The sequence below is a fragment of the Lissotriton helveticus genome, chromosome 11 (genome assembly GCF_964261635.1).
Source record: "Lissotriton helveticus chromosome 11, aLisHel1.1, whole genome shotgun sequence".
Classification (NCBI taxonomy): domain Eukaryota; kingdom Metazoa; phylum Chordata; class Amphibia; order Caudata; family Salamandridae; genus Lissotriton; species Lissotriton helveticus.
Genome location: NC_136072.1, coordinates 315,198,503 through 315,225,150, shown reverse-complemented (window position 1 = coordinate 315,225,150; position 26,648 = coordinate 315,198,503). Strand labels below are relative to the sequence as shown.

General features: G+C 48.6%; 1 protein-coding gene across 9 annotated transcripts in view; it reads left to right on the top strand.

Moving 5' to 3' along the window:
• SNED1 (sushi, nidogen and EGF like domains 1) overlaps positions 1-26,648 on the top strand; it is a 2,618,914-nt gene that overhangs the window by 1,611,096 nt on the left and 981,170 nt on the right. For all 9 annotated transcript variants that reach the window (XM_078665627.1, XM_078665624.1, XM_078665625.1 and 6 more), the window contains one exon: positions 1,413-1,526. In XM_078665627.1, coding sequence (XP_078521753.1) covers positions 1,413-1,526 — 114 coding nt within the window. The remainder of the gene's footprint in view (positions 1-1,412; positions 1,527-26,648) is intronic.

Below are 26,648 nucleotides of genomic sequence, written 5' to 3'. Positions count from 1 at the left end.
TGATATGCGTTAGTCTAATGCCTGATGTGTGGTACTTGGCAGGACTGAGGACTAGTTTGTATGAGGTTACACAAACACAGACCAGTGGCGGCTACTAATTCGGTTGACCGCAAACTCCAATTATCACATCAGAGTAAGCAAATTCCTCTACAGTTTGTTGCACTTTGGATAATAATGGGCTACCAAGAAAAACACGTAGAGTGATCGAGTACATTTATTTTAAATGAATTCACCCAAAACTCCACGTCAATAAAACACTACCAATTCTTTTACCTGACGTACATGAGAGAAGTTTGTTAGTGATATTCTAAGTGCACTCTTGACAAACCCAAGCACGACAAACTCAAACACGCACCCTGGAGCTCCTCTGATAGAAATGTTACTGGGGGGCATTGTCTTTGTGGGATGAGGCACTTAGAGTGCTCATATGATGGAACCATGAGAGCTCCCCTAGGTAGGCATATTTTCTGGCATTACAGGTAGTGGCGGCTGGTGACATTTGAAAGTGGTGAGGCGTAAAATTTGTGGTGGAGTGAACCATGGCGAGCAAGCGCAGCGAGCAAGCCCGAACGACCTAAGGGGGTTCGGCTAGGTTCCCGTCGAGAAAAGTTTGAAAAAATAGTGGGCAAATTCATTTTCAAGAAATTTTGAGAAAGCAAGGTTAATAAAGCAATTGTGAAAATGCACTTATAATAATAAGATTATGCAGGTGGGCGTAACAGTGAACATAATGGGCATTAGGGTACACATCTCTAATTCTTTTTTGTACTTCACCAAGGCTTCCACTCATTACTGACACACCATCATAGCTTTGTGCAATAAGTTTTTGTTTTTGAAGCAGCTCTGGAAAAATCAAGTTCATTTCACTTAATATAGCTGAAGTAATGGTTTCTGCACTAGAGTCCCTTAAATGTGTGAAACCAAGAAACCTCCCCACAACTTTAGTGTCATTGTCAAGGTAACGTAAGACTAAAACGTACTGTGCCTTTGTGGCCATATCAGTGGTGTCATCAGCCTGAATAGCCACAAAGTCTGTATTTTTCACCTTTTGGACAATATATACTTCTCATAATTTCTAGCACACATTCAAGGAGTCCATTTTGTATCGTTTTGGTGGTGCCCTTAAAGACTGTAGCGCTTGCTAAATGTGCTTCCATTTCATTGTACTAGAAGAGGAGCATTTTACTGCTGGAGATGCTGATATATTTAGAAGTGAAATCTTTCTTATCAGACACAAAAAAGAGGTAAATGCATTCATGTTCACTCTGTTCATTTGATTTGGCGATAGATCCTGTTTCCTTTAAGCTATAGGGCACATCCTGCTTTTAGGATGTACCGCAGGAGTGGGATCCAGCATTAGTTTAGCGTTCAGTCTTTCTTTAATTTTCATTCATTTTATTTTTGCCCTGTAGAAGTTGACAGCTGTGATTCAAGTCCCTGCCAACACGGAGGAGAATGTGAGAACTATGAAGGCTCTTACCTTTGCGTCTGTCCCGTGGGATTCTTCGGCTACAATTGCGAGATAGGTGAGAATTTTAAAATAACAGTGATAATAATGCCTCAAACCCTCCAAATATGCCTTTCAAACTTTACTAGCTCTGCTTCCGATGGATACAAAGACAACACCTAAAATAGACATAACCTTCTTTACACCTACACCAAACTGACGCACACCATACACAAAACAAATGCTTAACCTACAGCCAGGGTACATTAAATCTGGGCAAAGGTACATTTAACCAACATGCCTGTGTCAATAATTGATAATAAATTAAAACTCAGTCGACGTGGTATGCCTTTTACATCCAAAGCGAATTAAGTATGTACCTAAATATACACACACAGCATAGGAGAGGTGTGAGAAAGTTGCTCTATATATACTGGACCAGAATGAGGTACAGTGTGTATAGAGTCCACAAACTCCAGAGGTATAACAGAGGTTAAAGTTAGGACTGACCTTAGTCTCAAAAGTGGTAGCTTGGTCGAGCAGTAAGGCAGTACCAGAGGACAGTGTAAAGCATTTTTGTACACACTCAGTCAGCAAAGGATTTCACACACTCAAGGACTGACCTCAAGGCCAATTGTTTTTAAATCAAAAGATATACTGGCAGATGCATCAAAGTAAATACCGGGAGCAAATGGGCAGATTCTCAGAATCTGCACCTTTGCTCCCGGTATTTTTGCATTTGGGATGCATCATCCCAAATGCAAAAATTGCAATTTAAGGAATCTCTAAATTGAGATTCCTTAAATTGCAATTGCATTTAAGGAATCCCAAATTGAGATTCCTTAAATGTAATGCATGAAAGTAAAAAAAATAGCGAATTCGCTAATAGGGGGAGCAAATTACCATGAAGTAGGACTTTATGGTAATTTGCTAAAACTTTGAAAAAAGCACTTTGTGCATTTTTCAAAGAAATGTAAATGTAGGTGTACTTATATAGCGCAAACCTGTCACCCAAAGGGCATCCTGGCGCTTGCTTAGGGAACCCGTCCTGGTATTCCCCTGTGAGAAACCCCGGCAGGGTGTCCACAAGGTGAAAGCCAGGCATCCCGCCGCGAGGGGCCGTAGTGGAGATTAAGCAAGCTATTGCCCAGAGTTGCAGAGTGTTACCCCGTGATTCGAGTAGGCACCGGAGCGAGAATTGTCAAGTCCGTGGAATTTTGAGCCCGAGACCCGCCGAGGCGGGGAATCGAACCCTGGTCCACGGTCGATCTCAGCTTCCGGGTCTGCCGCCTCTAACCACTGAGCCGCGCTTCTCCAAAGCTTCATGTTGCGCACACACATGCCCTTAGGGCATGTGTGTGTGCAACATATGTGCATAGATCAATTTCAGGGGTGCAACAGGGTGTCATTTTGACACCCTTGCACCCTTGAAATTGCATGAGCAATTTGCGAGCACCTACTGGTACTCGCTAATTGCTCATGCAATCTCCAATACATTCCTATAGGCCTGTAGGCGCATAGGAATGAATGGGACAGCAATCCTTAATTGCGACTAGCAATTTGCGAGTAGCAATTAAGGAATGTTAAGGAATCGCTATTTTAATAGCGATTCCTATATGCATAGGCTTTTGCTATTCCTAAATAGCGATTCCTTAAAAATCGCTATTTAGGAATAGCAAAAGGATACGTTGATGCATCTGCCAGATAGTTGTTTTATTTTTGGAACCAACAGGTATCAAAATATACTTTTCTCAATATGAGTACTCTCATGCAATTACTTTGCAAGGAAGCAATGACGTTTGTGAACACAATAGATACAGGGGTTGCAGTAGGCAACACAATTCTAAACACACTTTAGCATTGAGCTCAATGGATTGTCATCATATATGTACAGTTGATTATAATACAGATTACTTTACTAGTTCCAGGACTAGATCCTAGATTCAGTCCTGGGGTCTAAGCTGAAACCAGATTAGCAAAAACGTTTTAGTTACTGTAGTGAATTTTCATGAATGTAAAGCTGTTTTAAAAGTTCACACTTAGAAACTTTAGAATGAAAATCTGCCAATGTTATCCAATGGGAGAAAATTCAGGTTGCAGGTAAGGTGCGATTGCGTTACTTTTGTAATCCAGTACTGGGCTTGTAGGGCCAGCACTGGGGTCTTAATTCAAAACAGGTAGGTAATTGCGTTTCGGTATTTTGTATGATTTTTAAAGAATATTTCACATTTTCAAAAGTAGACAGAAGAAATTTCATAGAAAAGCAGACAATGGGTTCCTATGGAGAAAATACAGATTACTAGTAAACCCGGTAAGGATTACTTTTGCGGTTCAGTACTGGGCTGCAAGGTACAGTACTGGCTTCTCCCCTGATCACAGGTGAGTACTTCGGAATTCGGGTGATTTTATATGAATATTTTTAGTTTCCAAAACTTCACACTTAGAAGATTTTTCGAGTCAAACCAGTCAATGTTATCCAATGGCAGGTAAGTGACTTATCGGTTTCCAGGTGAGTACTTGGCTGGTGAAGTTAGGGTTCTGGGCATAGACTCAGGGGTCCCCCAGGGTCAGGTAAGTACAGTTAGTTCACCCCAAGCGGCTCAGGGGCGGCCGGGTGCAAAGGTAGTTAGGCCCAATGTTATCCTATGAGGGAAAGGGGGCCTCCGGTTGGTGGCTGCTGGCTAGCAGGCCACGCGGCTGTGGGAGCTGGGCTCCTGGTCACTTGCTCAGGGCAAATGGGGAAGTAGGATAGGGTACAGGTTGCACTGCCAGGGGCACTCGGGCGGCTGGGTGCAGGGTCCTTTTGAGCTGTCGGGCGCTCAATGTTATTCAATGAGGAACTTGAAAAGGGAACAAAGGCTGCAGGCTTGGGGACAAAGGATCTTCTGCAGCGACCAGCACTTCGAGGGGTAAGTTGGGATCTTGAAGGATAGGTAGGCACCCAGGAGTTGGGCACAGGGAGTCGTGGGGCGTCGGGGGCAGGGGTGTCTTTTGAGGTCGGGAAATCTTACCCCCTGCTGGTCGCGGTCGGAGGGTTCCTCTGTCCTGAGGCTGCAGGCATCGTCGGGGTCGTCAAGGAGGGTCTTTGGGCACTGGACTTCGGGTCCCAGTCGCCGGGGGGACGTCCTCATGGTCCTGGATCACTCGGGCACGGGCCGGGCTCGGCAGGTGCAGAGTGGGTTGGTCCGGAGCTTCCTGGCTGGCACCAGGGGTGCAGCTGAGCCTCTGCTGATGGGAGTCCCAGGCTTTAAGAGGGTCAGGGCAGGCAGGTCCTCTGGGTCTCCCAAGGTTGCTGTCCGCAGGAGTCGCCGGGATACGGCAGGAGCAGGTTCCAGGATCGACAGGCTGGTAGGGCTGGGGCCAAATCAGTTGTTGTCGTCCTGTTGTTAGCAGCTGCACGGCGGGTCTTCTTCTTCTTGATCTTCTTTCTTCTTTTCTTATCGGGATCTGAGGAAGGAAGGTTCAGGGAGCCCCTAAATACTGAATTTAGGGCCGTCCTGGGGTGGGTACACACCCTAACCTGCTCCTCTTCTGTGGGAGAGGGGCAGGAGCCTAGCTGTGATTGGGCAGGGCCCCCGATCTACAAGATGGTTGGGGCCCGGGGTCGGGCTTCACCTAATCTCCCCCATCTGAGGGGTGGGGTTGGCACAGGCTGGCACACCCCCCTTCCTGACGTGGTTTTTTCCACCAGTCCTCCCACCAGAGTGGGGGTCAGGACTGGTGGGGGCCAGTTGCTGGGTACAGCAAATGATCTGGAGAAGCTCACAGAGGCGGCATGCCTTTGAACCTTCCCCCTGCCCATCCTGGGGGAGGAGACCTAGCACCTCGCCCAGGATGTGCATTGTTGCAGGCCCAGGAGAGCAGGAGGGCTCTCAACCCAGGGGTCCAGCAACATGTGTGCTGTGTGGCAGCCTCTGCAGCCACTCAGCCCAGACTGGTGCATTTTACATTACATCCCACACTGGCATCAGTGTAGGTTTAATGTGCTGAGAAGTTTGATACCAAACTTGTCAGTCTTCAGTGTAGCCATTATGGTGCTGTGGAGTTTGTATTGACAACCTCTCAGCCCCATATACTCTTAATGGCATCACTGCACTTACATTGCCCAGAAATGGACCTGGGTACTGTAGGGGCACAGGGCTCATGCACCCGTTCCCACACCTCTGGCATAGGGCGCCCAGCTAGAGGGGTGACTAACGTATGCCAGGGCAGTGGGCTCTGTGGGCATGGCACAGATGTGTGCCATGTCGAATCTTTGTTTAGTCGTGCACCTAGACACTCAGCCTGCAAAGGCAGTGTGTGAGTGTTAGGGTACAGGCCCCTGAGGGTGGCACAATAAGTGCTGCAGCCCTCAGGGGTCTTCTCTGGTCACCATGCCCTGGGTACCTAGGGTGCCATTTACTAGGGGCTGACAGGTGGCCAGAGATGCCAATTGTTTTTTAGTTTCAACACAGTTTTAGGGAAGGAACACAGGCCCTGGGTACCTGGTTGGCAGGAGCCCAGAGCACACTCAGTCAAAGCACATCAACAGTTCAGAAAAAAGTGGAGGCATACCAATGCAAGAAAGATGGCACTTTCTCACAGGAGGGGCACCCTACTGGCCATCAGAATATTGCAGAATATATGTTGAAGCACGTCACAAGGGGAGGGGCTGAGATCTATATGCTTTAGGCTTACCATATACAGATTATAGGTTGGTACACACGACATACATCTGCAAGGCCGTTTCGAAGAAAAGACTCATTAATGGCCCAACAGAAATGGCCTTATGAAACGTTCATATACTTAACGACATTTAAAGAGATACACAACACATACATACCTTAGAAAGTATGCCTTACTCCAAAAGACACATCCGACAGATGCAGAAGAGACTAAATTCAGGAGAAAATAGAGAGGACACTTATATTCCTCAACATACTGCTGTTATGTAAGAGGAGTGTGGGTATCGATTCCACTAGAGTCCTCTTGTAGCACAAGTATTCCCACGCGCCTATATAGGGTAGCCATATACTGTTGCATGGCTTTCTGGATCAGTTGGAAATGTTTTCTAAACTCATACAAACCCAACACAGATGACAAGGCTTACTTCTGGTTGCTGCTCAACCTACTCCTTCCCAACATAGATATACCCATAGCCTGGGCAGGAGACATTTAATTGTGTATTAGACGGGACCCAATGCAGACAGCTTCCAAGGCTCCACACAAAAATGGCAATGACCGATGCACTGTTTGAAGTAATGGATAAGGCTGACTGCATTGACATTTGGAGAAGGATATTCCCAGCTCTAAGAGAATGCTCATGGTACTAAGTGACCATCACATGTACAGGAGGCTGGATAGAATGTTATTATCACGGGGTCTCAGTACACAAATGCTGTCTACTCAGTACCCAAATCGGTTTCTCTTGTACTTCATGCCACTTCTGATATGATAGGCGACCTAATAGAATATCCACCTGGAGATTAAACACAGAGGACATGAAGAACACAATGTTTCTCACTGAAATGCGACAGGCCTTATAAAAGTTTCTAGAACACAACTGGGGAAGAATGACCTCTAGGTCCAAGGAGTGGAAGGCTTTAAAAGCTATAATAAGGGATGAGTGCATGAGTAAGAAATGCAAGAGAAAGAGAAGACTGCAGCAAAACCTAACAAAACAGTAAAGGAAGTTAGCTGCATTACAGAAACGGAAGCTGGGAGGCCTACAGCAGAAAAATAAATACTAGTGGCTCAAAGGGCAGAGGTGGCAACCAGGGATGACCTAGACCAGCTCACCCTTACAGATTTCAAAACTACATTGGGACAAATTGAGGAGACTTCTGCCATGGTTACTAAAAAAAAGAGACATACTTCTTTGGTGCTGACCTTAAACAAACCTGATGGCACAGCTGTGCTTAAGCAGGATAGCATCAACAAGGCGCTTGCCCAATATCTGGAAAACCTGTACAAAAGGTGTTGCAGATTTGTGAGCTGTCAGTCCTTTATATATGTCAAGTTACAAATAAAATTGAAACTCACTCGCTGCTTTAGCGAGAAGCCAGTGTCGTTATTTCTCCCCGGCCGCCATCTTGAGTGAGGAGGTTGCTCGGCGTTGCCGTGTGAGGTCGCGCACTAGTGCAGAGCCACGTATTGGCGCGCATAGGCCTATTTAAACTGCCAAATGCAACCGCGCAGCGGGCGCATGCCTCAAGCCTGTCTGCGCCCGTCCGCGCACCGGCCGTGCCAAGTGCCAGTTATGCTGCCCGACTTGATCTAGATCAAGGTAGGATAACTTACCCTAGGGAGAGCCTGCTTAGCATTTGTAAGATGGAAGGAGGAGGGGAGCCTGAACTTCCAGTAACTTCGAGGAATGACCAGAATATCTTAAACTGCGTGCTACTGAACTGTAGATCTTTGGTAAAACATCACACAGAGATCTCCAATTTGGTGGAGGACCTGGACCTAGATGTCCTGTTCCTTACAGAGACGTGGACTCGCACTGACTCGTTGGTAGAATTGGGCCTTGCCTTATCGGAAGGCTTTAACATTTTTCACAAACCCAGAGCAGTGGGGAGAGGAGGAGGAGAAGTCAGGGTGTCCTTTAAAGAAAAATGGGATTTCTCACCCTTAGAGATAGAGGTGGTGATAGGGATAGAACTATTGGGTTTCTCTCTGCAGGAAAGGAAGGGGAGGCTAGCTACGGGTATGGTCTGTTATAGACAGCCAGGCTCAGATACTCAGTATCAAGTTTTGTTCGACGCTATCACTGACCTTTCCCTAGCTCACTCCAGAATGATTATACTAGGGGATTTTAACTTGTGGGATAATGGTACTCTAGGCATTCATCTGAGAGAGTTGAGCCAAATATGTGAGAACTGTAATCTCAGCCAGCTGGTTCAAGACCGACACATCAGGGAGGGCATGTGTTCGATCTGGTATTCGCAAATCAGACGGATACTAAGATAATGGACATATTGCCGCAAAGCTGGTCGGATCACTCTTTAGTGCATTTTCACATTTTAATTCCACGACCGGAGATAAGCAATAGCTGTCGGACTACTTTCCGACAGGGAAGAGAGTGGGCCAAGCTAATTAATAATAAGCTATATTTGACACCCCCTAACCAAAATCTGTTTGTTCCATCTAGTTCCATCGAGAAAAATGATCAGGAATACTGCAATTTTATTGACAGATCTCTGGATAAGTAAGTCCCTATTAAGAGACTTAAAAACAGGAAGAAAGCCTCTGCTCCATGGTTTAGTGAGGAATTGAAAGCCTTACGTCTTAGCTGCAAGAGGGCGTAGAGAAAATGGAGGAGAAACTATGCGGATATAGATAGAAAGGAACTAAAATTAGTTCAGGCCCACTACAAGGAAGGCATTGCTAAGGCCAAAGCAGATTTTTTCGCCGACTCTATTCTGCATGCTCCGAATCGCACCAAAACATTGTTTAGCATCGTGAAGAATCTCTCACACCCAACTTGTACAAGCAACAAGGTGGTTGCTTCACAGAAACTCTGCGATTCGATCGCGGCACATTTTGAGGAAAAAGTCAGTAAGATTGTGGGCGAATTAGGCCCTAATAATAACAACAACTGGGTTGACTGGATCGGAAGATCAGGAGAAGAACCTTTAGCAGTCACCGGTTTGGAAAACTTCCAGGCTCCATCTGAGGACCAGTTTAATGAGTTGGCCCTGAGCATTACATCTGGCTACCCCCGGGACCCCTTGCCCCATAGAATCTGGAAAACATCTGGTAAGGAGACCCTCCCTTGGCCGCGTCTAATTTGCATCCAATCTTTAGAAGAGGGAGTGGTCCCGGAAATATGGAAGAAGGCGAAAATCACTCTGCTGCTCAAGAAACCCTCCCTTGACCCCCTGGTTTCAAGCCAATTTTAGACCAATATCTCTCCTTCCCTACCCGATTTAAATATTAGAAAAAATAGTCAGTAAAACCTTGTCTGGATACCTGGAGGACAACCTCCTACTAGACAAGGATCAATTTGGCTTCTGCCCGGGCCAGAGTACTGAGACCGCCTTGGTCACCTTTATGGACAATCTTCGGATGCGAGCAGACAAGGGAGAATCTTCCGTTTTAGTATTACTTGATATGTCAGCCGCATTCGACACGGTGAATCATAAAGTACTTTTGGAGAGTTTAAAAATGACAGGGGTGGAGGGAGGAGCTTCGCGCGCATCCGAGAGCTCCCGAGACCCTCGCCACCTCCCGCATCTATCCTGAATTTTATCCTGACCACGAAGATGGGTTATTGAAGACGAAACCCAGCTGATATAATAGCTGCTTTCAAAAATCGATGTGGGCTCCGGGAACCGCAACTACGATACTTTGAACTTTTGTGGCCCGCTCCACGGAACTACCCGGGGCTCGAGTCATTATGGTGCCCTGGCAGTAGTTGAACAACAACGGCCGACGGGGCTCTGCTCACAACCTTGGAGTTAACTTTCGGTTTCGTTTTTGGTTCCTTGGCTTCCTCCCATCTCAGGACCGCTCTGGTAGCCCGGGATGCAGCCGGACCCCGCAACTTCACCGTGTACCAACTGCTGAGTGGTTTTGGTTGTGGTGCTATCCTGCTGAAGTTCGCTTTTGGAGAACCCGGTGGTGAATCGTGTGAGCCATTTTTACCAGGTCTCAAAGGCCCCTCTGGGGCGCAACACCCACTATGGCGGGCAAACCCGATAGCGAGAAACGAAAGACCAAGACCATTCACCGGGGGGGTACCATTCAATCGAACGTTATGGATCACTATACCCATCCTAGGGGGTCCCCCGGTGGGACGAGTAGGTCTCTGGGAGAGGCAGGTGACAGCTCAGTCGTGGCGGAGGATTTGACTCTACAGGATGTCATGGGCGCCATTGCTGGCATGAAGACCTCCATTGGCCAGCAATATGAGGCCCTGGCCCACAAGCTTGACACTGTGGCAATTGACGTCAATTTGATCAGGGTGGACTTATCAAAGACTAACGAAAAGGTCAAATCCTTAGATTTGAAGACCTCCAGCCTTACTACTGATGTGTCCGATTTACAGACAGAGGTTCATAACCTACGATCCTCCAACGCTCTCTTTGCTCGTCGGCTGGAGGATTTTGAAAGTCGGGCCAGACGCAATAACGTACGTATTATTGGGGTCCCTGAAAAATCGGAAGAACCTGCTGCAGATCTCCTTGTGGAGGACCTCATCCTAAACCATCTCGCCCCCAAAGGCCTGAGCAACTTCTTTGCGGTGGAACGTGCACACGGAGTGCCGGGCATCACGAGTGGGAGGCCCCACGAAGTTTGAAAACACCACGGTGAGCTTCTACCCAGACTTCACCCAGTTCGTTCAGAAGCAAAGGATGGGGTTTCAGGGGGTGAAGCGACGACTGAGGGACATGGGTATGAAATACGCGATGCTCTTTCCAACTCAGTTGCGTGTCGAATACGAGGATTGGGCGTTTTTCTTTGACCGCCCTGAGAGTGTGAGTGACTGGCTTGATACCTTGCCTACGCAGCGTGATCGCACGGAACATTCTGGTGGAGCTGAAGGTGGCCCGTTGGAGCAAGAATGAGAAATGGTTTCTGGTTTCCGGACATTGTGCATAATTTGCAGCTGTGGTTCGGTGACTTTTACCCTTGCGTAACTTATGGCGGTACACCCAGGGGTGGCGGGGGGAGTGGGACTCTTTCCTCCTCCGGGTTTCTTTTTGTAGAATAGTTCATGTTAGGGCGACAGGCACACTGCAAGTTGGGGTGGCTTTTGAGTCTAACGCAGGGGTGCAGGGTGGGGGGGTTGTATCGGGTATTTGTTGGGGGGTGTGGGGGTTGGGTGTGTTTCATTTTTTCTCAAGGCAACATATTGTTTTACTTCTGGATCTGGGTGTTGTGTTCACTATGGGGTGGGTTCTGCATTCACTTTTGGGATGGGGTAGGGGGTTGAAGTTACTGTGTTTGAATGTTAATGGGTTGGGGGATAGGATAAAACGTGGGGTAGTGTTGCAACTGCTTAGACGCCTCTCCCCTGATGTAGTGTTACTGCAAGAGACACATCTGATCGGAAACACATGCCATGCTATGAATCGGCGAGGATATCGTCTTGCTGCACACTCCAGATTCACTACTGGTTCTAGGGGGGTGGGTATTCTAGTCAAGACCTCCCTCCCCCTGGAGATAGATGACATACTCCTCGACGACAGGGGGCGCTATGCTGCTCTCACTGCTAGGTGGGAGGGGAATACTATCTCATTGCTTTCTGTATATGTCCCACCTGGTCTGCAGACTACGACTTTTGCTGATTTGGGGAGAGTAATTCTGGGGCTTCCAGATGGCATTCTAGTGCTGGGTGGAGATTTCAATTCTGTTGTCTCTGGTAGGGAGGACCGCTACCCCCCCAGGGACCTCACGAGATCACAGTCTTGGCTGAGTGGCTTTCTGGAAACGTTGGGACTGGTAGATTGTTGGAGGCTGCTGCATCCGGGACAGGCGCAATACACCTTCCACTCTGGTGCTCACGCTAGTCATTCTAGACTTGACTATGTCTTGATGCCGGCGTCACAGGCCTCGTCAGTTAGGGAAGTTAGACACCTGGCTCGGGGTATTTCAGATCACTCCCCATTGTGGCTTTTGATGGACACGAAGATGGGGGCTGAGAGTCGATTGGCACCGATTAATCCTTGGTATCCCCGCAACCCCAAAACCCAGGCAGAGTTGGTCAAGTCTCTGGATCACTATTTTGCTGAGAATGTGGGGTTTGTGTCCTCTTCTGTTTCACTGTGGGAGGCATTTAAGGCGGTTATCCGTGGACAGGCCCTATCGTTAATTGCTGGTGCCAAGAAAAGCAAAAATGAGGCGGTGGTCCACCTCGAGACCGAAATAGCTGAGCTGGAAGGGGATTTGGAGCTGGGTATTACTTGTGAAAAGGTTCATGTCCTCAGTCTCAAACAACTTGATTATAGGGCGTTGGTAACATACGCCGCTAGAGTTATGAGTAGAGAGCAGCAGGGACGGCTGTATGATGTGCGAGACAGGGCTGGGAAACTGATTGCCTAGTTAGACAGAAGGGAGAGGGCGAGTCGTGTGGTTCCTGTGATTGAGAGGACTGACGGAGTGCGAGTGACTGACCCTGTTGAGATTGTTGAGTGTTTTGCTGACCATTTTCGAAATGTGTATTCCCCAGTTTCCGATAGGCCAGAGGAAGACTTGCATCTGCTGTTACGAGATATTACGTTGCCTTGCCTGTCGGATTCAGATAGGGACCTGATGGACGCAGTATTTTCGGTTGATGAGGTCGCACTCGCTATTCGTTCTGTCCGTTCCGGGAAAGCTATGGGCCCTAATGGTCTCCCCATCGAGCTTTACAAGCTGCGTCCTGACAAAATGGCGCCGTATCTTCGTGATATGTTTCTGTTAATTTAAAAAAAAAAAAATGACGGGGGTAAAAGTATGTGCCTTGCAATGGTTACATTCCTACCTAACCGGAAGGTAACAGATAGTGTCACTGCCTCCGTATGAGGCGAGCCAGTCTCTGGTTGCGCATGGGGTTCTTCAGGGATCGACGATTAGCCCCATCCTCTTTAATATCTATCTGCATCCCCTACTCTCTTTGATTAAGTCCTTCGATGTCGACCTGGTAAACTACGCGGACGACACCCAATTGGTGTTTTCCCTGAAAGGGAAAGGGGCGGTATCTATGGACAAGTTTCAAGAGTGTATGCGCCAGGCAGAAGGCTGGCTCAGGCAGAACTCTTTACAATTTAATGGGGGAAAATAGAGGTGCTGTTCTGTCCTTCTTCTAGTGTGCACCAATCGCTAATGCCAAACTTAAAGCTCACCCCAGAGGACGACCCCTTGATTCCGGCCAAAACTGTGCATAACCTGGGGGTACAATTGGAGGGTAATCTCCAGATGGAATCTCAGGTTAACAAAACGACCAATGTATGCTTTGCGCTGTTGCGAATGCTACGACAGATCCTTCCGCTCCTGCCCAAAGACAATCGTTCCCTTGTGGTACAGAGTGTAATTCTCAGTAGACTGGACTACTGTAATGCTCTGTATTTGGGAGCACCACAGTACATCATACAGAGATTACAGAGAGTCCAGTCTATGGCAGCAAAATTGGCTCTGAATAGGCAACGTAGGACCTCGACGACTGCAGACCTGAGAGATCTGCATTGGTTACCCATTAAAGAGAGGATCAGTTTCAAGTCCATATGTATCGCGTACAAAGCGGCACACGGCATGGGCCCTATTCCATTACGGGAAAGATTCTCTTGGTACAATCCGGAAAGGCAGCTCCGCTCTTCCAATGTAAACCTGGTAAAGGTCATCAGCTTTAAAAGAGTCAGAATGGGCGGTAGAGCCTTTGGCGTGACGGCGGCTCAACTATGGAATGATCTTCCCCAGTCCATTAGACAGTCCTACACGTTAACCGGCTTTAGAAAGCTGGTGAAAACCTGGCTATTCCCGAGGGGCGATATCTAGCTCCCCCGTGGTAATGATGGACTGGTTCAACCGCAATATCTTCTGAAGTTCAAGCGCCAGGATACCTGTAGGGTTACTGTTTTTGCACTATACAAATGCTTGATGCAATACAATACTTGCCCCAGAACATAGAATGGAGCTAGGATTGGACCTTGAAAAGGAGGTACTTATTGCGGTCATACACAAGTTACCCCCCTAGAAAACCCTGAGAGCAGATGGCTTCCCATGCAAATTTTATCATTCCTTTATTGCTCTGCTTTCTGACAGACTCCTGAAAGCATACAAGGAGGCTAAACACAAAGGACGAATGCTGGAAAATACAAGGGAGGACATTATAGTTATGTCACTGAAACCAAAATCCTGACAGCTCCAAGCTCATAGAGGCCAAAATGTATGCTAAGCATGGATAGTAAATTACTATCTAAACTCCTGGCAAATAGATTGTGGAAGGTGATTGGGACCCTAGTGTTTGACACTATAGATGGGGAGTTTATGGTCGAGGTCCTAACCAGGATGGACTTTGGACCTAACTACATGAACTGGGTAAGAAAGCTATATCAGAAACCTATGACGGGAATTAGATCTGAGCATCTCATGTCGGACGGATGACTCGTACAGAGAGGCACCAGGTACGGTTGGACTTTGTTCGCCCCCGGGAAGTCAAGATGTTGGTGATTGGATGAAGAGAGGTGATGCAGATATGGGGAATCAGGTTAGGAGACACAATACATAGGGGGTTTATGTACAAAAAGGACACTGCTTTATTTGGAATGCTCACAGACCTCTATCCTCAACCTTGCTATCCTGCAAGAACTAGACCGTTTTATAGGGATTTCTGGTTTGCATATTAATTAAAATGGACAGTCCTCTAGCCCCTGGCTAAATTACCGGAGAAACCGTTGTGCGGTTCCTGCGTTTGGGCAGCATAGGTGTCAAAACTAGGTAAGACTGAAACCACACATACCATCAAGATATGTTGACATAATCCCTAGCTAGCATACAGTGCACCATCTGGACCTCTAACATGACAAAGTATTGATTGGTGTCTGCAGCCTCAGAACATGACAACACTGATGCCCCCAAGGAAAACGTGGAAACAAATCTTACCCTTTCATTTGTAAATCAGACAGGCCCAAACAGTTACACAAGAAGTACACAAGTGGCGTTTCAAATATTTATTGAGGCAACTGTAATCATGTGTAAAATCTATGTTCTGCAATGATTAATAGTATGAAGCAAACCAATGTCACCAGCATGACAAGAAAAGTGAACAGGATAAATAATTAAACGATTGTACAATTGCATTTGATTATATGAAGACATATAGTCGTACTCCTACTTAGTTTTGCCTTTCCTAATGAGCATAGGTGTGTTAATCTGCTAGATCCCCGAGAGTTGTCTAACTCCCCATTTAACTGTGCAACTTCCGACATCCAGGTCTAGTGCAGAGCAGGCTGCCGACCTTCTCAGGATAGGGATGGGATCCAGCTAGGTCACGCTTCAGGCACAGAGTGAGAGGTAGAGTGATCACAACAATCCTGTCGAAATGCTCCCCTGCCTAAGCAAAAGCTTGCATGTTTATATATTAACCTAACCTATACATTTAGTGCCTTAGCTCTAGTTCTGCCGCATCTTGTTTATTCTACCCACCAAGGGCTGTCTCCTAACAGACAACAAATCCATAACACTGTTTCCGCAGAGTACCGGGGAACTTTTACAGAGTGTTCTAAGAGACGATAATGTGCCTACAAAGATATGTACCAGTAAGAAATTATTTTCTGGGTACGCTGATGTGCAAGCAAAATGTGTTACAAATGTCACTTTTTAAAAAGACACCAACTATAAACGTGATTATGTAAAATTGAAGTGTTTGTGCCCAGGGCCCATGCAGCCACACGACAAAACCTACAGAGGAACTCCTGGCAACAGGTCTCTAGTGGGGCGGGAGATAGATACATCCTGCTTTCTAGTGGTCCAGTGACCTATTCAGCAGAGAATCACTATGATTATGGACGAGTGCTCTGAAACCTGAGCGCTTCAATCCAATTCTAGAACATTTCTCTCCATAATGGTAGTGGCGTCAAAAATGGTACTTCTTCATAGGTGTTTGTACACACTACAAAATACTGTGCGCTTGATTCAGAAATCCACATTTAAAGACATGGACAACCTTCTGGTCTCATCAGTGTGGACCAGCAAAAGTTGTGTACGCCTAGATATGCTGATTCTAGATGGAGAAAAAGAAGGACTGTGACTCCCGACCTGGAACTGCATTATATGGCAGTACAATGGTGTGTGAAAGGAGAGTTTTGAGAGAAAGGACTTTTCCAGGGCTTGATCAGGGAAGATTCATTACCACTCTGCCTCACAAAGGCAGATATCTACTGGAGGACACTCCCCAACTGGTACACCAGGTGGCAGTAGCATTGCGAACAGTAGTCAAGAAAGTACTGAGATGCCCCCACCTCCGCCCTCCTCCTTCAGTAGATCATTGCAGATTTGGTGTCTGCAACCATTTGAACAAATAAGCCAAGCAAAAACCATGTCAAGAGGGAAGATGCTTGGAAATTCCTCTAATTCGATAAACAACTAAAACAGTGAGAGGGTGATCTGGGTAGGATTCCCAGCCACTCCAATAACCTCGGAAACCAAGGAGATCAATCAATCAATCAATTACAGTATTTATAAAGCGCGCTACATACCCGTGAGGGTCTCAAGGCGCTGGAGAGGGGGGGGGGCTGCTGCTACTGCTCGAAGAGCCAGGTCTTGAGGAGCCTCCTGAAGGTGAGCAGGTCCTGGGTCTGCCGTAGGTGGGTAGGGAGGGTGTTCCAGGTTTTGGCAGCGAGGAAGGAGAAAGATCTGCCTCTGGAAGTGGTCAGTTGGATTCGAGAGACGGCGGTGAGGGCGAGGCTTGCAGAACAGAGCTGGCGGGCGGGGGTGTAGAAGTTGAGACTGCTGTTCAGGTACGCTGGTCCAGAGTTGTGGAGTGCTTTGTGTGCGTGGGTGAGGAGCTTGAAGGTGATCCTCTTGTTGACGGGGAGCCAGTGCAGGTCTCTAAGGTGGGGGTGATGTGGCTGCGACGGGGGAGGTTGAGGATCAGGCGGGCCGAGGCGTTCTGGATGCGTTGTAGTCGCTGTAGGTGTTTGGTCGGAATACCAACGTAGAGTGGGTTGCCATAGTCCAGTCTGCTGACGAGGGCCTGTGTCACTGTTCTTCTTGTTTCGGTCGGGATCCACTTGTAGATCCTGTGAAGCATGCGGAGGGTGTTGAAGCAGGAAGAGGAGACGGCGTTGACCTGCTTGGACATGGAGAGGGAGGAGTCAAGGATGAATCCTAGGTTGCGTGTGTGGTCCGTGGGTGTCGGTGCTGTTCCTAGTGTAGTCGGCCACCAGGAGTCGTCTCAGGCGAACGGGGTAGGGCCGAGGATGAGGACTTCCGTCTTGTCTGAATTCAGCTTCAGGCGGCTGTTACTCACCCACTCGGCGACGGCCTTCACACCCTCGTGGAGGTTGGTTTTGGCGGTGTGAGGGTCCTTGGTGAGGGAGAGGATGAGCTGGGTGTCGTTGGCGTAGGAGATGATGTTCAGGTCGTGTTGGCGGGCCACTTGTGCGAGGGGGGCCATGTAGATGTTGAATAGCGTCGGGCTGAGGGATGAGCCCTGGGGTACGCCGCAGATGAGGTCTGTTGCTTCGGCTCTGTAGGGTTGGAGGCGGACTCTCTGGTTTCTGCCAGAGAGGAAGGACGAGGTCCTGTCCAGGGCTTTATCCCGAATTCCGGCTTCTTGGAGGCGCGTTCTTAGTGTGCAGTGGCAGACCGTGTCAAAGGAGGCTGACAGGTCCAGGAGGATGAGGGCAGAGGTTTTGCCCTTGTCTAGTTGGCGTCGGATGTCGTCTGTGGCGGGGATGAGGGCTGTCTCTGTGCTGTGGTTCTGTCTGAATCCGGATTGCGATGGGTCTAGGATGTTGTTGTCTTCGAGGTGGCGGGTCAGCTGTATGTTGGCGATCTTCTCGATGACCTTCGCCGGGAAGGAGAGCAGGGAGATGGGCCGGTAGTTCTTGAGGTCTTTGGGGTCTGCCTTGGGCTTCTTGAGGAGGGCGTTGATTTTGGCATGTTTCCAGCTTTCCGGGAATGTCGCTGAGTTGAAGGAAATGTTGATGACCTTTCGTAGTTGGGGTGCGATGGTAGTGTCTGCTTTGCTGAACACGTGGTGTGGGCAGGGGTCTGCTGGCGATCCTGAGTGGATGGAGTTCATGATCTTGCGTGTTTCAGCGTCGTTTACGTGGGCCCAGGAGGTCAGTAGGTTGGTGTTGCTCGGGGTGGGGTCTGTCGTGGTCGGGGCGGGCGGGACGTTGAAACTGTTGTGGATGTCGATGATCTTGCGGTGGAAGAAGGTGGCCAGTGAGTCGCACAGTTCTTGCGAGGGCGGGATGTCGTTGGTGTTGACGCTGGGGTTGGAGAGTTCCTTCACGATGCTGAAGAGTTCTTTGCAATCGTGTGCGCTGTTGTCAAGGCGTGTTTTGAAGGAGGATCTTTTGGTTGTTCTGATGAGTTGGTGATGTCTGCGGGTGGCGTCTTTGAGTGCAGTGTGGTTGTCCGGCGTGCGGTCTTGGAGCCATTTTTTTTCTAGCTTCTGACATATGTGTTTGGAGGTCCGGAGTTCCTCGGTCAACCAGGGTGCCTTCTTGCTGGGATGGTTGATGGAGGGTTTCTTAAGCGGGCGAGTGTGTTGGCGCAGTCTTCGATCCACTGTCTGAGGCTCCGGGCGGCGGTGTCTGGGTCGATGGGGTCGCTAGGTGGGTTCAGGGCGAGGGTGGAGGTCAGCTGGTCCTTGGTGACTTTGCCCCAGCAGCGATGGAGCAGCTGTTGAGTGCGGTGGTGCATGGTTGCCTTCTTGAATGTGAAGTGGATGCATCGGTGGTCGGTCCAGTGGAGTTCGGTGGTGTGGTTGAAGGCAACGTGGGTGCTTGTGGAGAAGATGGGGTCAAGCGTGTGGCCGGCAGCGTGGGTGGGTTCGGTGACGAGTTGTCGGAATCAGAGGTTGTCGATCAGGGTGGCGGAGTTGGTGTTGTTGTTGTTCTCGAGGTGGTAGTTCGGGTCCCTGAGGAGGATGTAGTCCGTGGAGGCGAGTGCATGGGTGCTAGCGAGGTCGGCGATGGAGTCGCTGAACGGGGCCCGGGGTCCTGGAGGTCTGTAGACGAGTGTTCCTCTGAGGGTGGTGTTGGGGTCGGTGTGGATCCGGAAGTGGAGGTGTTCGGCGGAGTTGAGAGGGTCGTCTGCGAGGGTGTGGTCCTGAAGTGTGGATTTGTGGACGATGGCTATTCCTCCTCCGATTCCGTGGGTGCGGTCTCTGCAGGATATCTTGTATCCGTCCGGAATAGCTATGGCGATGTCCGGTGCCGAGGAGTCGTTCCACCAGGTCTCGGTCAGGAAAGCTACGTCTGGAGCCGTTGTGTCGAGTAGGTCCCAGAGCTCGACGGCGTGTTTGCGTGCGGAGCGAGTGTTGAGGAGTATGCAGCGGAGGTGGTTGGGTCCGGTCCTTGGAGGCTTGGTGGTTCTGTCACAGGAGAAGCTGCAGGTGCGGCAGGAGAAGGGTCCGTGAGTGCGTTTCGGGGCAGCCTGGAATCACAGGTGGTCTCGGCCTGTGTTGAGAGTGTGGAGGGTGTTGGCGTCGTAACAGAGTCTGGCGTTGCGGGAGGTGCTGGGTCCAGGGGTTCTGGCGCTGGGTGCGGTCCAGACGCGGACGGACGCAGACGGGCTTGCCTTTGGCGCGCCATCGGCGTTTCCGCGCGGCGTCCTCCATAAAAGGCGAAGTGGGAGCAGCTGGGAGGCGGGAGCGGAGCAGCCAATGGGCGTCGGCGACGGTGGGGCACAGAAGGCAAACAGGGGCGGGGCCGCAGGGGGCAGCTGCGGGACGGGTTACAGAAGGAAAATGGGGCGGGGCCCCAGGGGGGCAGCGGCGGGAAGCGGGGAGCGGGACGGTACAGAAACGGGGCGCAAAACAAAGAGCAGAATACAAATGATAATAAGAACAACTAAAATTCAGTAATTACAGCAATGCACAGAAACCACAATGCAGGCAGCCCAGGAGCTCACCAGCGGTGAACTCACGGCAGCAGCTGCAACGAGGCAGGAGAACGGGCGCACACGAGGAGCCATGTGGTGTGGGGAGCGACCTGACCTGCAAGCAGAGTCAAGGGTCACGACTCACCACCACGCGGCGTCCTCCATAAAAGGACAAGTGGGAGGGAGGAGCAACTGGGAGGCGGAAGCGGGCGGCCAATGGGCGTCGGCGAGGGCGGGGCACAGAAGGCAAACGGGGGGGCGCAGGGGGGCAGCGGCGGGACGGGTTACAGAAGGAAAAAGGGGGGGCAGTGTCTGGAAGCAGGGAGCGGGGGGTACAGAAACGGGGCGCAAAACAAAGAGCAGAATACAAATGACAATAAGAACAACTAAAATACAGTAATTACAGAAATGCACAGAAACCACAATGCGTGCAGCCCAGGAGCTCACCAGCGGCGAACTCACGGCAGCAGCGGCAACGAGGCAGGGGAACGGGCGCACACGAGGAGCCGTGCGGCGTGGGGAGCGACCTGACCTGCAAGCAGAGTCAAGGGTCACGACTCACCGCCACGCGGCGTCCTCCATAAAAGGCCAAGTGGGAGGGAGGAGCAACTGGAAGGCGGGAGCGGGCGGCCAATGGGCGTCGGCGAGGGCGGGGCACAGAAGGCAAACGGGGGGGGCGCAGGGGGGCAGCGGCGGGACGGGTTACAGAAGGAAAAAGGGGGGGCAGTGGCGGGAAGCAGGGAGCGGGGGGTACAGAAACGGGGCGCAAAACAAAGAGCAGAATACAAATGATAATAAGAACAACTAAAATACAGTAATTACAGAAATGCACAGAAACCACAATGCGTGCAGCCCAGGAACTCACCAGCAGCGAACTCACGGCAGCAGCGGCAACGAGGCAGGAGAACGGGCGCACACGAGGAGCCGTGCGGCGTGGGGAGCGACCTGACCTGCAAGCAGAGTCAAGGGTCACGACTCACCGCCACGCGGCGTTCTCCATGAAAGGACAAGTGGGAGGGAGGAGCAACTGGGAGGCGGGAGCGGGCGGCCAATGGGCGTCGGCGAGAGCGGGGCACAGAAGGCAAACGGGGGGGCGCAGGGGGGCAGCGGCGGGACGGGTTACAGAAGGAAAAAGGGGGGGCAGTGGCAGGGAGCGGGGGGTACAGAAACGGGGCGCAAAACAAAGAGCAGAATACAAATGACAATAAGAACAACTAAAATACAGTAATTACAGAAATGCACAGAAACCACAATGCGTGCAGCCCAGGAGCTCACCAGCGGCGAACTCACGGCAGCAGCGGCAACGAGGCAGGAGAACGGGCGCACACGAGGAGCCGTGCGGCGTGGGGAGCGACCTGACCTGCGAGCAGGGTCAAGGGTCCCCATGCTATTAGATAAGGGGCAAGGTCACGTGCTGATTTGGTACATAAGAATTACAAGGTCCACTGATAGATAAGGAATGGGAAAACGTGGGCAGAAGAGCAAAACATTGATAGGAATACCATATTCAAACGGACACACTTTCATTATCTTCACCGCACATCTTACACCCTCCATAATACAAAAACACGTAGAAAAGAGAGGCAACAGAAATGGCCAGTTAAGTGGCCAGAGAAATATTTTTGAGTCTTCAGATGATAAAAATAAATCTTCTTTATTGGCTTCAACCCATTGCGCGTGCAGCCTACGCGTTTTTCCCTAAACAGGGCTTCACCGGGTTGCAAATATAACATGTTTACATCAGTGTATTTGTACAAGTGATAGCCAATATAAAAAAACTGTTTCGAAAATACGCTCTTAAAACCTAGACAAATGGACAAAACACCGCTGGTCCAAATCCAGGGTGGATTTAAGAAAGCACAAGTTACACCTGCATCCGACCAGTATGCTCAACAACAAAACCAATATCTGTACACCCAGAGAAGAGCCTCAAGAAAGCAAGAAAAGAAACATCGAGAAGAACCTATGTTGATGAGAAACCCCAACTATAATCAAGCATTTACAATGCAATGGTCTCGGCATTATTAAAGGTAGAGCTTTTGGCATTGCTCATGACATTTCTTTTTTTTTTTTAAATCATAAATAAATGGCATTGTTATGTACATTGCCAATAGCTTAATCGCTTGCATATGCGAGACCTATTGCATTAGCACCCACACACAGAGTAAGTAGTAGAGTTAGTAGTTGATAGTGAGTAGGAGAGAGTTATTAGTAAAGAGAGTATTAGAGAGCGAGTAGTAAAAAGTGAAAGAGTGAGTATTAAATAGTGAGAGTGAGTAGTAAAGAGTCCTAGAGCCACACACATTTACATGCACAGCCACACCCTTACATATACAAAGTGTATTTTTAGTTTTAGTAGTAAAGAGTGAGTAGTATAGAGTGACTAATTATGAGTGAGTAATGTTGAGTAGTAGAGAGTGTAGCAGAGTGTGTAGTACAGTATTACAGTAAGTACTATACATTAGATGCTATTTAGTAGAGTGAGTAGTAGTGAGTAGTTGATATTGAGTATTACAGTGAGTAGAGAGTGTTTTGGAGTTGTATAGTAAGTATTCGAGTGAGTATTGATAATATTTGATAGTGAGTAGTATAGAGTGACTATTTGAGTGAGTATTTGTGAGTAGTAGAGAGTGTAGTAAAGGGTGTGTAGTAGTGTGTGTAATAGGGCGTTATAGTGAGTACTGTAGAGTATTTATTAGTGTACTAAAGTGAGTAGGGAGTATTAGAGAGTTGTTGAATAAGTACTTTAGTAGTAGAGTGAGTAGTAGTGAGTAGTTGATATTGAGTAGTACAGTGAGTATAGAGTATTAGATATTTGTCGTGTAACTAGTAGAGTGAGTAGTGAGAATATTAGAGAGTGAGTAGTAAAGAGTGAGTAGTAGTGTGTAGTAAGTTGTGTGTAGTAGACATTTTTATGTAGAGTATTATAGTCAGTATCTCAGCATTTTTTCTCATTACTAAATCTATTAGGCAGTATTAGAGAGTTGTAGAGTAAGTAGTACAGTATTAGAGTGAGTAGTAGAGAGTGAGTAGTAGAGAGTATTAGTAGAGAGTTATGAGTGGTACTGCCAAGTGAATATAAACAATACGGTTAACCAATGCGACGGAGGCTAATGTGTATTAAACAGCCGAATAAGAAAAAAACATAGGCAAAGATAATCAATTTGTTCTAGGGTATTGTTCTTAAAAATAAACAGCTCACACAGCTCTCACAGCTCCAACAGCCCTCACAGTTCCCATTCTTCTCACAGCTCACACAGCTCTCGCAGCTCAAATTTCTTACCCAGCTCACACAACTCTCACAGCATACACAGCACGCATAGCTCACACAGCTCTCACAGCCCACACAGCTCTCACAGCCCTCACAGCCCACACAGCCCTCACAGCACACACAGCCCTCACAGCCCACACAGCTCTCACAGCCCACACAGCTTTCACAGCCCACACAGATCTCACAGCCCACACAGCCCACACAGCTCTCACAGCCCACACAGCTCTCACAGCCCACACAGCTCTCACAGCTCTCACAGCCCACACAGCTCTCACAGCCCACACAGCTCTCACAGCCCACACAGCTCTCACAGCCCACACATCTCTCACAGCCCACACAGCTCACACAGCACTCACAGCCCACGCAGCTCTCACAGCCCACACAGCTCTCACAGCCTATACAGCTCTCACAGCCCACACAGCTCACACAGCGCTCACAGCCCACACAGCTCTCACAGCCCACACAGCTCTCACGGCCCACACAGCTCTCACAGCCCACACAGCCCACACAGCTCTCACAGCTCCAACAGCCCACACAGCTCTCACAGCTCCAACAGCCCACACAGCTCTCACAGCTCAAACAGCTCTCACAGGTTCTATTCCTTACTCAGAGAGACTGTGAAGAATTCAGCCTGGAAACTCTTGAGTCTCTGGTCACAAATGCACTGAGCACTTTCTGGGCTTCTTGGCACAAGAGATGGGCCTTAAGCAGCACAAAGGATACCACGGGGTAAGTGATGTACATAATAGGGCAGGGTCAAGATTTACTTACTCAGAGAGCCTGTGATGAATCCAGCCTGGAAACTCTAGTGTCTGCTGTGACATCACAGATGGACACATAAGTCTCTGTGCTTCTTGGCACTAAAGAGATGGCCATCAAACTGTTCTCTGTATCGCAAGGCACAGGGACAGACTTTCTACAAGGGGAGTGATGCTGAGGCACATGGCTTAGCTGGCTGTGTCATACTAAGGGAGCCTCCAAGGAATCCAGACCGGTATCTTCAGTCTCTGACATCACAGGTGGACTCAGACCTCCTTGGGCTTTTTGGCGCTATAGAGAACGGCCCCATCTCAAGGCCTAGCAGTCGAAGCACAGCTTTTACAGTTATAGGAATCACTAATGCATTGTGAGAGAGCAACTGCATTTTATGTTGCAAAGTCCCTGACAAAAGGGATTCGTTTTTCGTCTTTTATTTAGAATAATTTACTGAATTCAAAGCAAGGTTTTGGGGACACTGAATATGCCACCTTATGAAATGACCCCTCAGCAATAGAACAGATGCAGACAGGGCGCTTATGCAAGTGAAGATATGTTCATTATGTCGTGTTACTGGTTTTGTCTCTCACTTTATTCTCTTTTGAAGGTAACTTAGTCTTATAAACAGTTTCAAGCCAAGTGTAAAGAAAGCTTTTAGTGACCTTTTCAGTTCACACAAGGTAAGACGGAAGTGGTAAGATGAAAGTTACAGGTGATTGGCCAGAGCTCGGCCAATGGAAGCAGCTTGTTGCCCATTACTATGTGAAACGTCATTATAATGTGATTAATGAACTTTGTGTCTGGAGCTAGGACCTGTTTACTGAGAGGACCCAGACACCTCCCTGGCTCCGGGCTGCCTCCGAGGTGCTGTGGTCTCCCTGACTCGTGCCTCTGTCATTATTCACAAGTTTTAGTGCGATTGATTTACTACAAGGCAGCTCCGACATATAACCTACTCCTCCTGCTGGAAGAAAAGTGTATGAGGGAAACACTTGTATAAAGTCTCTGCTGCTCGATTAGCCAGTGCGTTGCGGCTGTTCTACAAGCACTGGCAAAGACAATACCGGCAGCAAACAAGCACTGGCAAAGACAACACCGGCAGCCAGCAAGCTCTGGCAAAAATAATACCAGCAGCGAACAAACACTGGCAAAGATAATACAATCAAATCCGTCCGGAGGGATGAGGCGAGCAGGGGACGGAAGGTGGGCTGCAGGCGGATGGCGAAACTGTGGTATATAAATAAATAATACCGGATCTATTTTTGAATGAATAAATGAATAACAGATAGCTCAATAAATAAGAGTCAAGATTCGAGGTAGTAGGAGTTTTGCAGGTTTATTACAGCATAAAGGACAGGAACAGGACAACCTGCATAGGAATAGGATGGCAGGGCCCAGCAGCTGCTGGGGCTGGATCTGGGATGAGCGCGCTCACATTTAATAACAATACACGATCATATATACTAAAACAGTTGCATTACAATACATACGATAGGCGGAGCAGTGGGTGTGGTCAGTAGCAGTCGCGAAAGATAAGGGTGAAAGTGGGTGTAACAGAGGCGTATACATAGACATGTGATGCAAACGTAACAGAATATGTCATGAATGGGGCGGAAACCATGGAGGGGGCTACCTGAGGAGCCGGGACCTCTAACCTGATGGTGCGCGCAAACTGGCAATGACTTATCACTAGGAGAAACTGGGGGCTTCGAACTCTGTGCTAGGAGCAGAGACTGAAGTCTGGAGAGTCAGGGCGACATGTACCTAAGCAGTATCTAGTATCTGATGTTTAGAGAACATGTTGATATGAACTAAGAGTCAGGAGGGGAGAGGCTAACGGACTCTAAGACTGGAGCATGCATTATTCTATATGTAGTGCGTGATGAAGAATATGAAATGACCATTAAATGCAGTATTTCTCTTACATGGAGACGTAGAGGCTAGACAATGACAGAAACTATTGATGCAGTTCAGTAGCTTTAGGAATGCAGAGAAGGAGGACTGAACTGATAACTGGAATCATAACATACTCTTGGCAGACTCAGAGGCAGAGCCAGGCTGAGCCGGGCACTGCGAGGCAGGAAGTAAGTGAAGGGTCGAGGATACAGGTGGGGGCTGTATCGCTCCTCAGCGAGGCTTCAGGAGACAGGAGACAGGAGCTGAATCTGGTATCCAGGCCCTTCTGAGGCCTAGAAACGAGGACTTAAAATGGAATAACGTGCACACTGAGAAACGTGGCAACGTAACTTTACATAGGCCTGATATTCGTAGTATTCACGAGAACTGGAAACTGACATACTAGAGGTGGACACAACTGTAATTGCGTCTTTAATCGAACATAGGGAATACATATGCATATTAATCATGCACAGATAACTTATGATGGAGGACTCGTAGGGACACAGAACATGGCAAAATTTACTTTTCCACATTCCCTCCTTGTCACTACGTTTCCATCAGGAAACATCAATATTCATGATACCATCTATCATTTCATACAGTATCATTTGCTCGTCTCGAATTTTCTGGGAACGTGTTTTAGAACGGGGCTTGGGACTAGGAATACAAGATGTAGCACAAATGCCGCAAATCGCAGGGCCACATTGTATACAGAGGCAGCAGCTGAATATGATCGCTACTGCAATACCTAGAAAG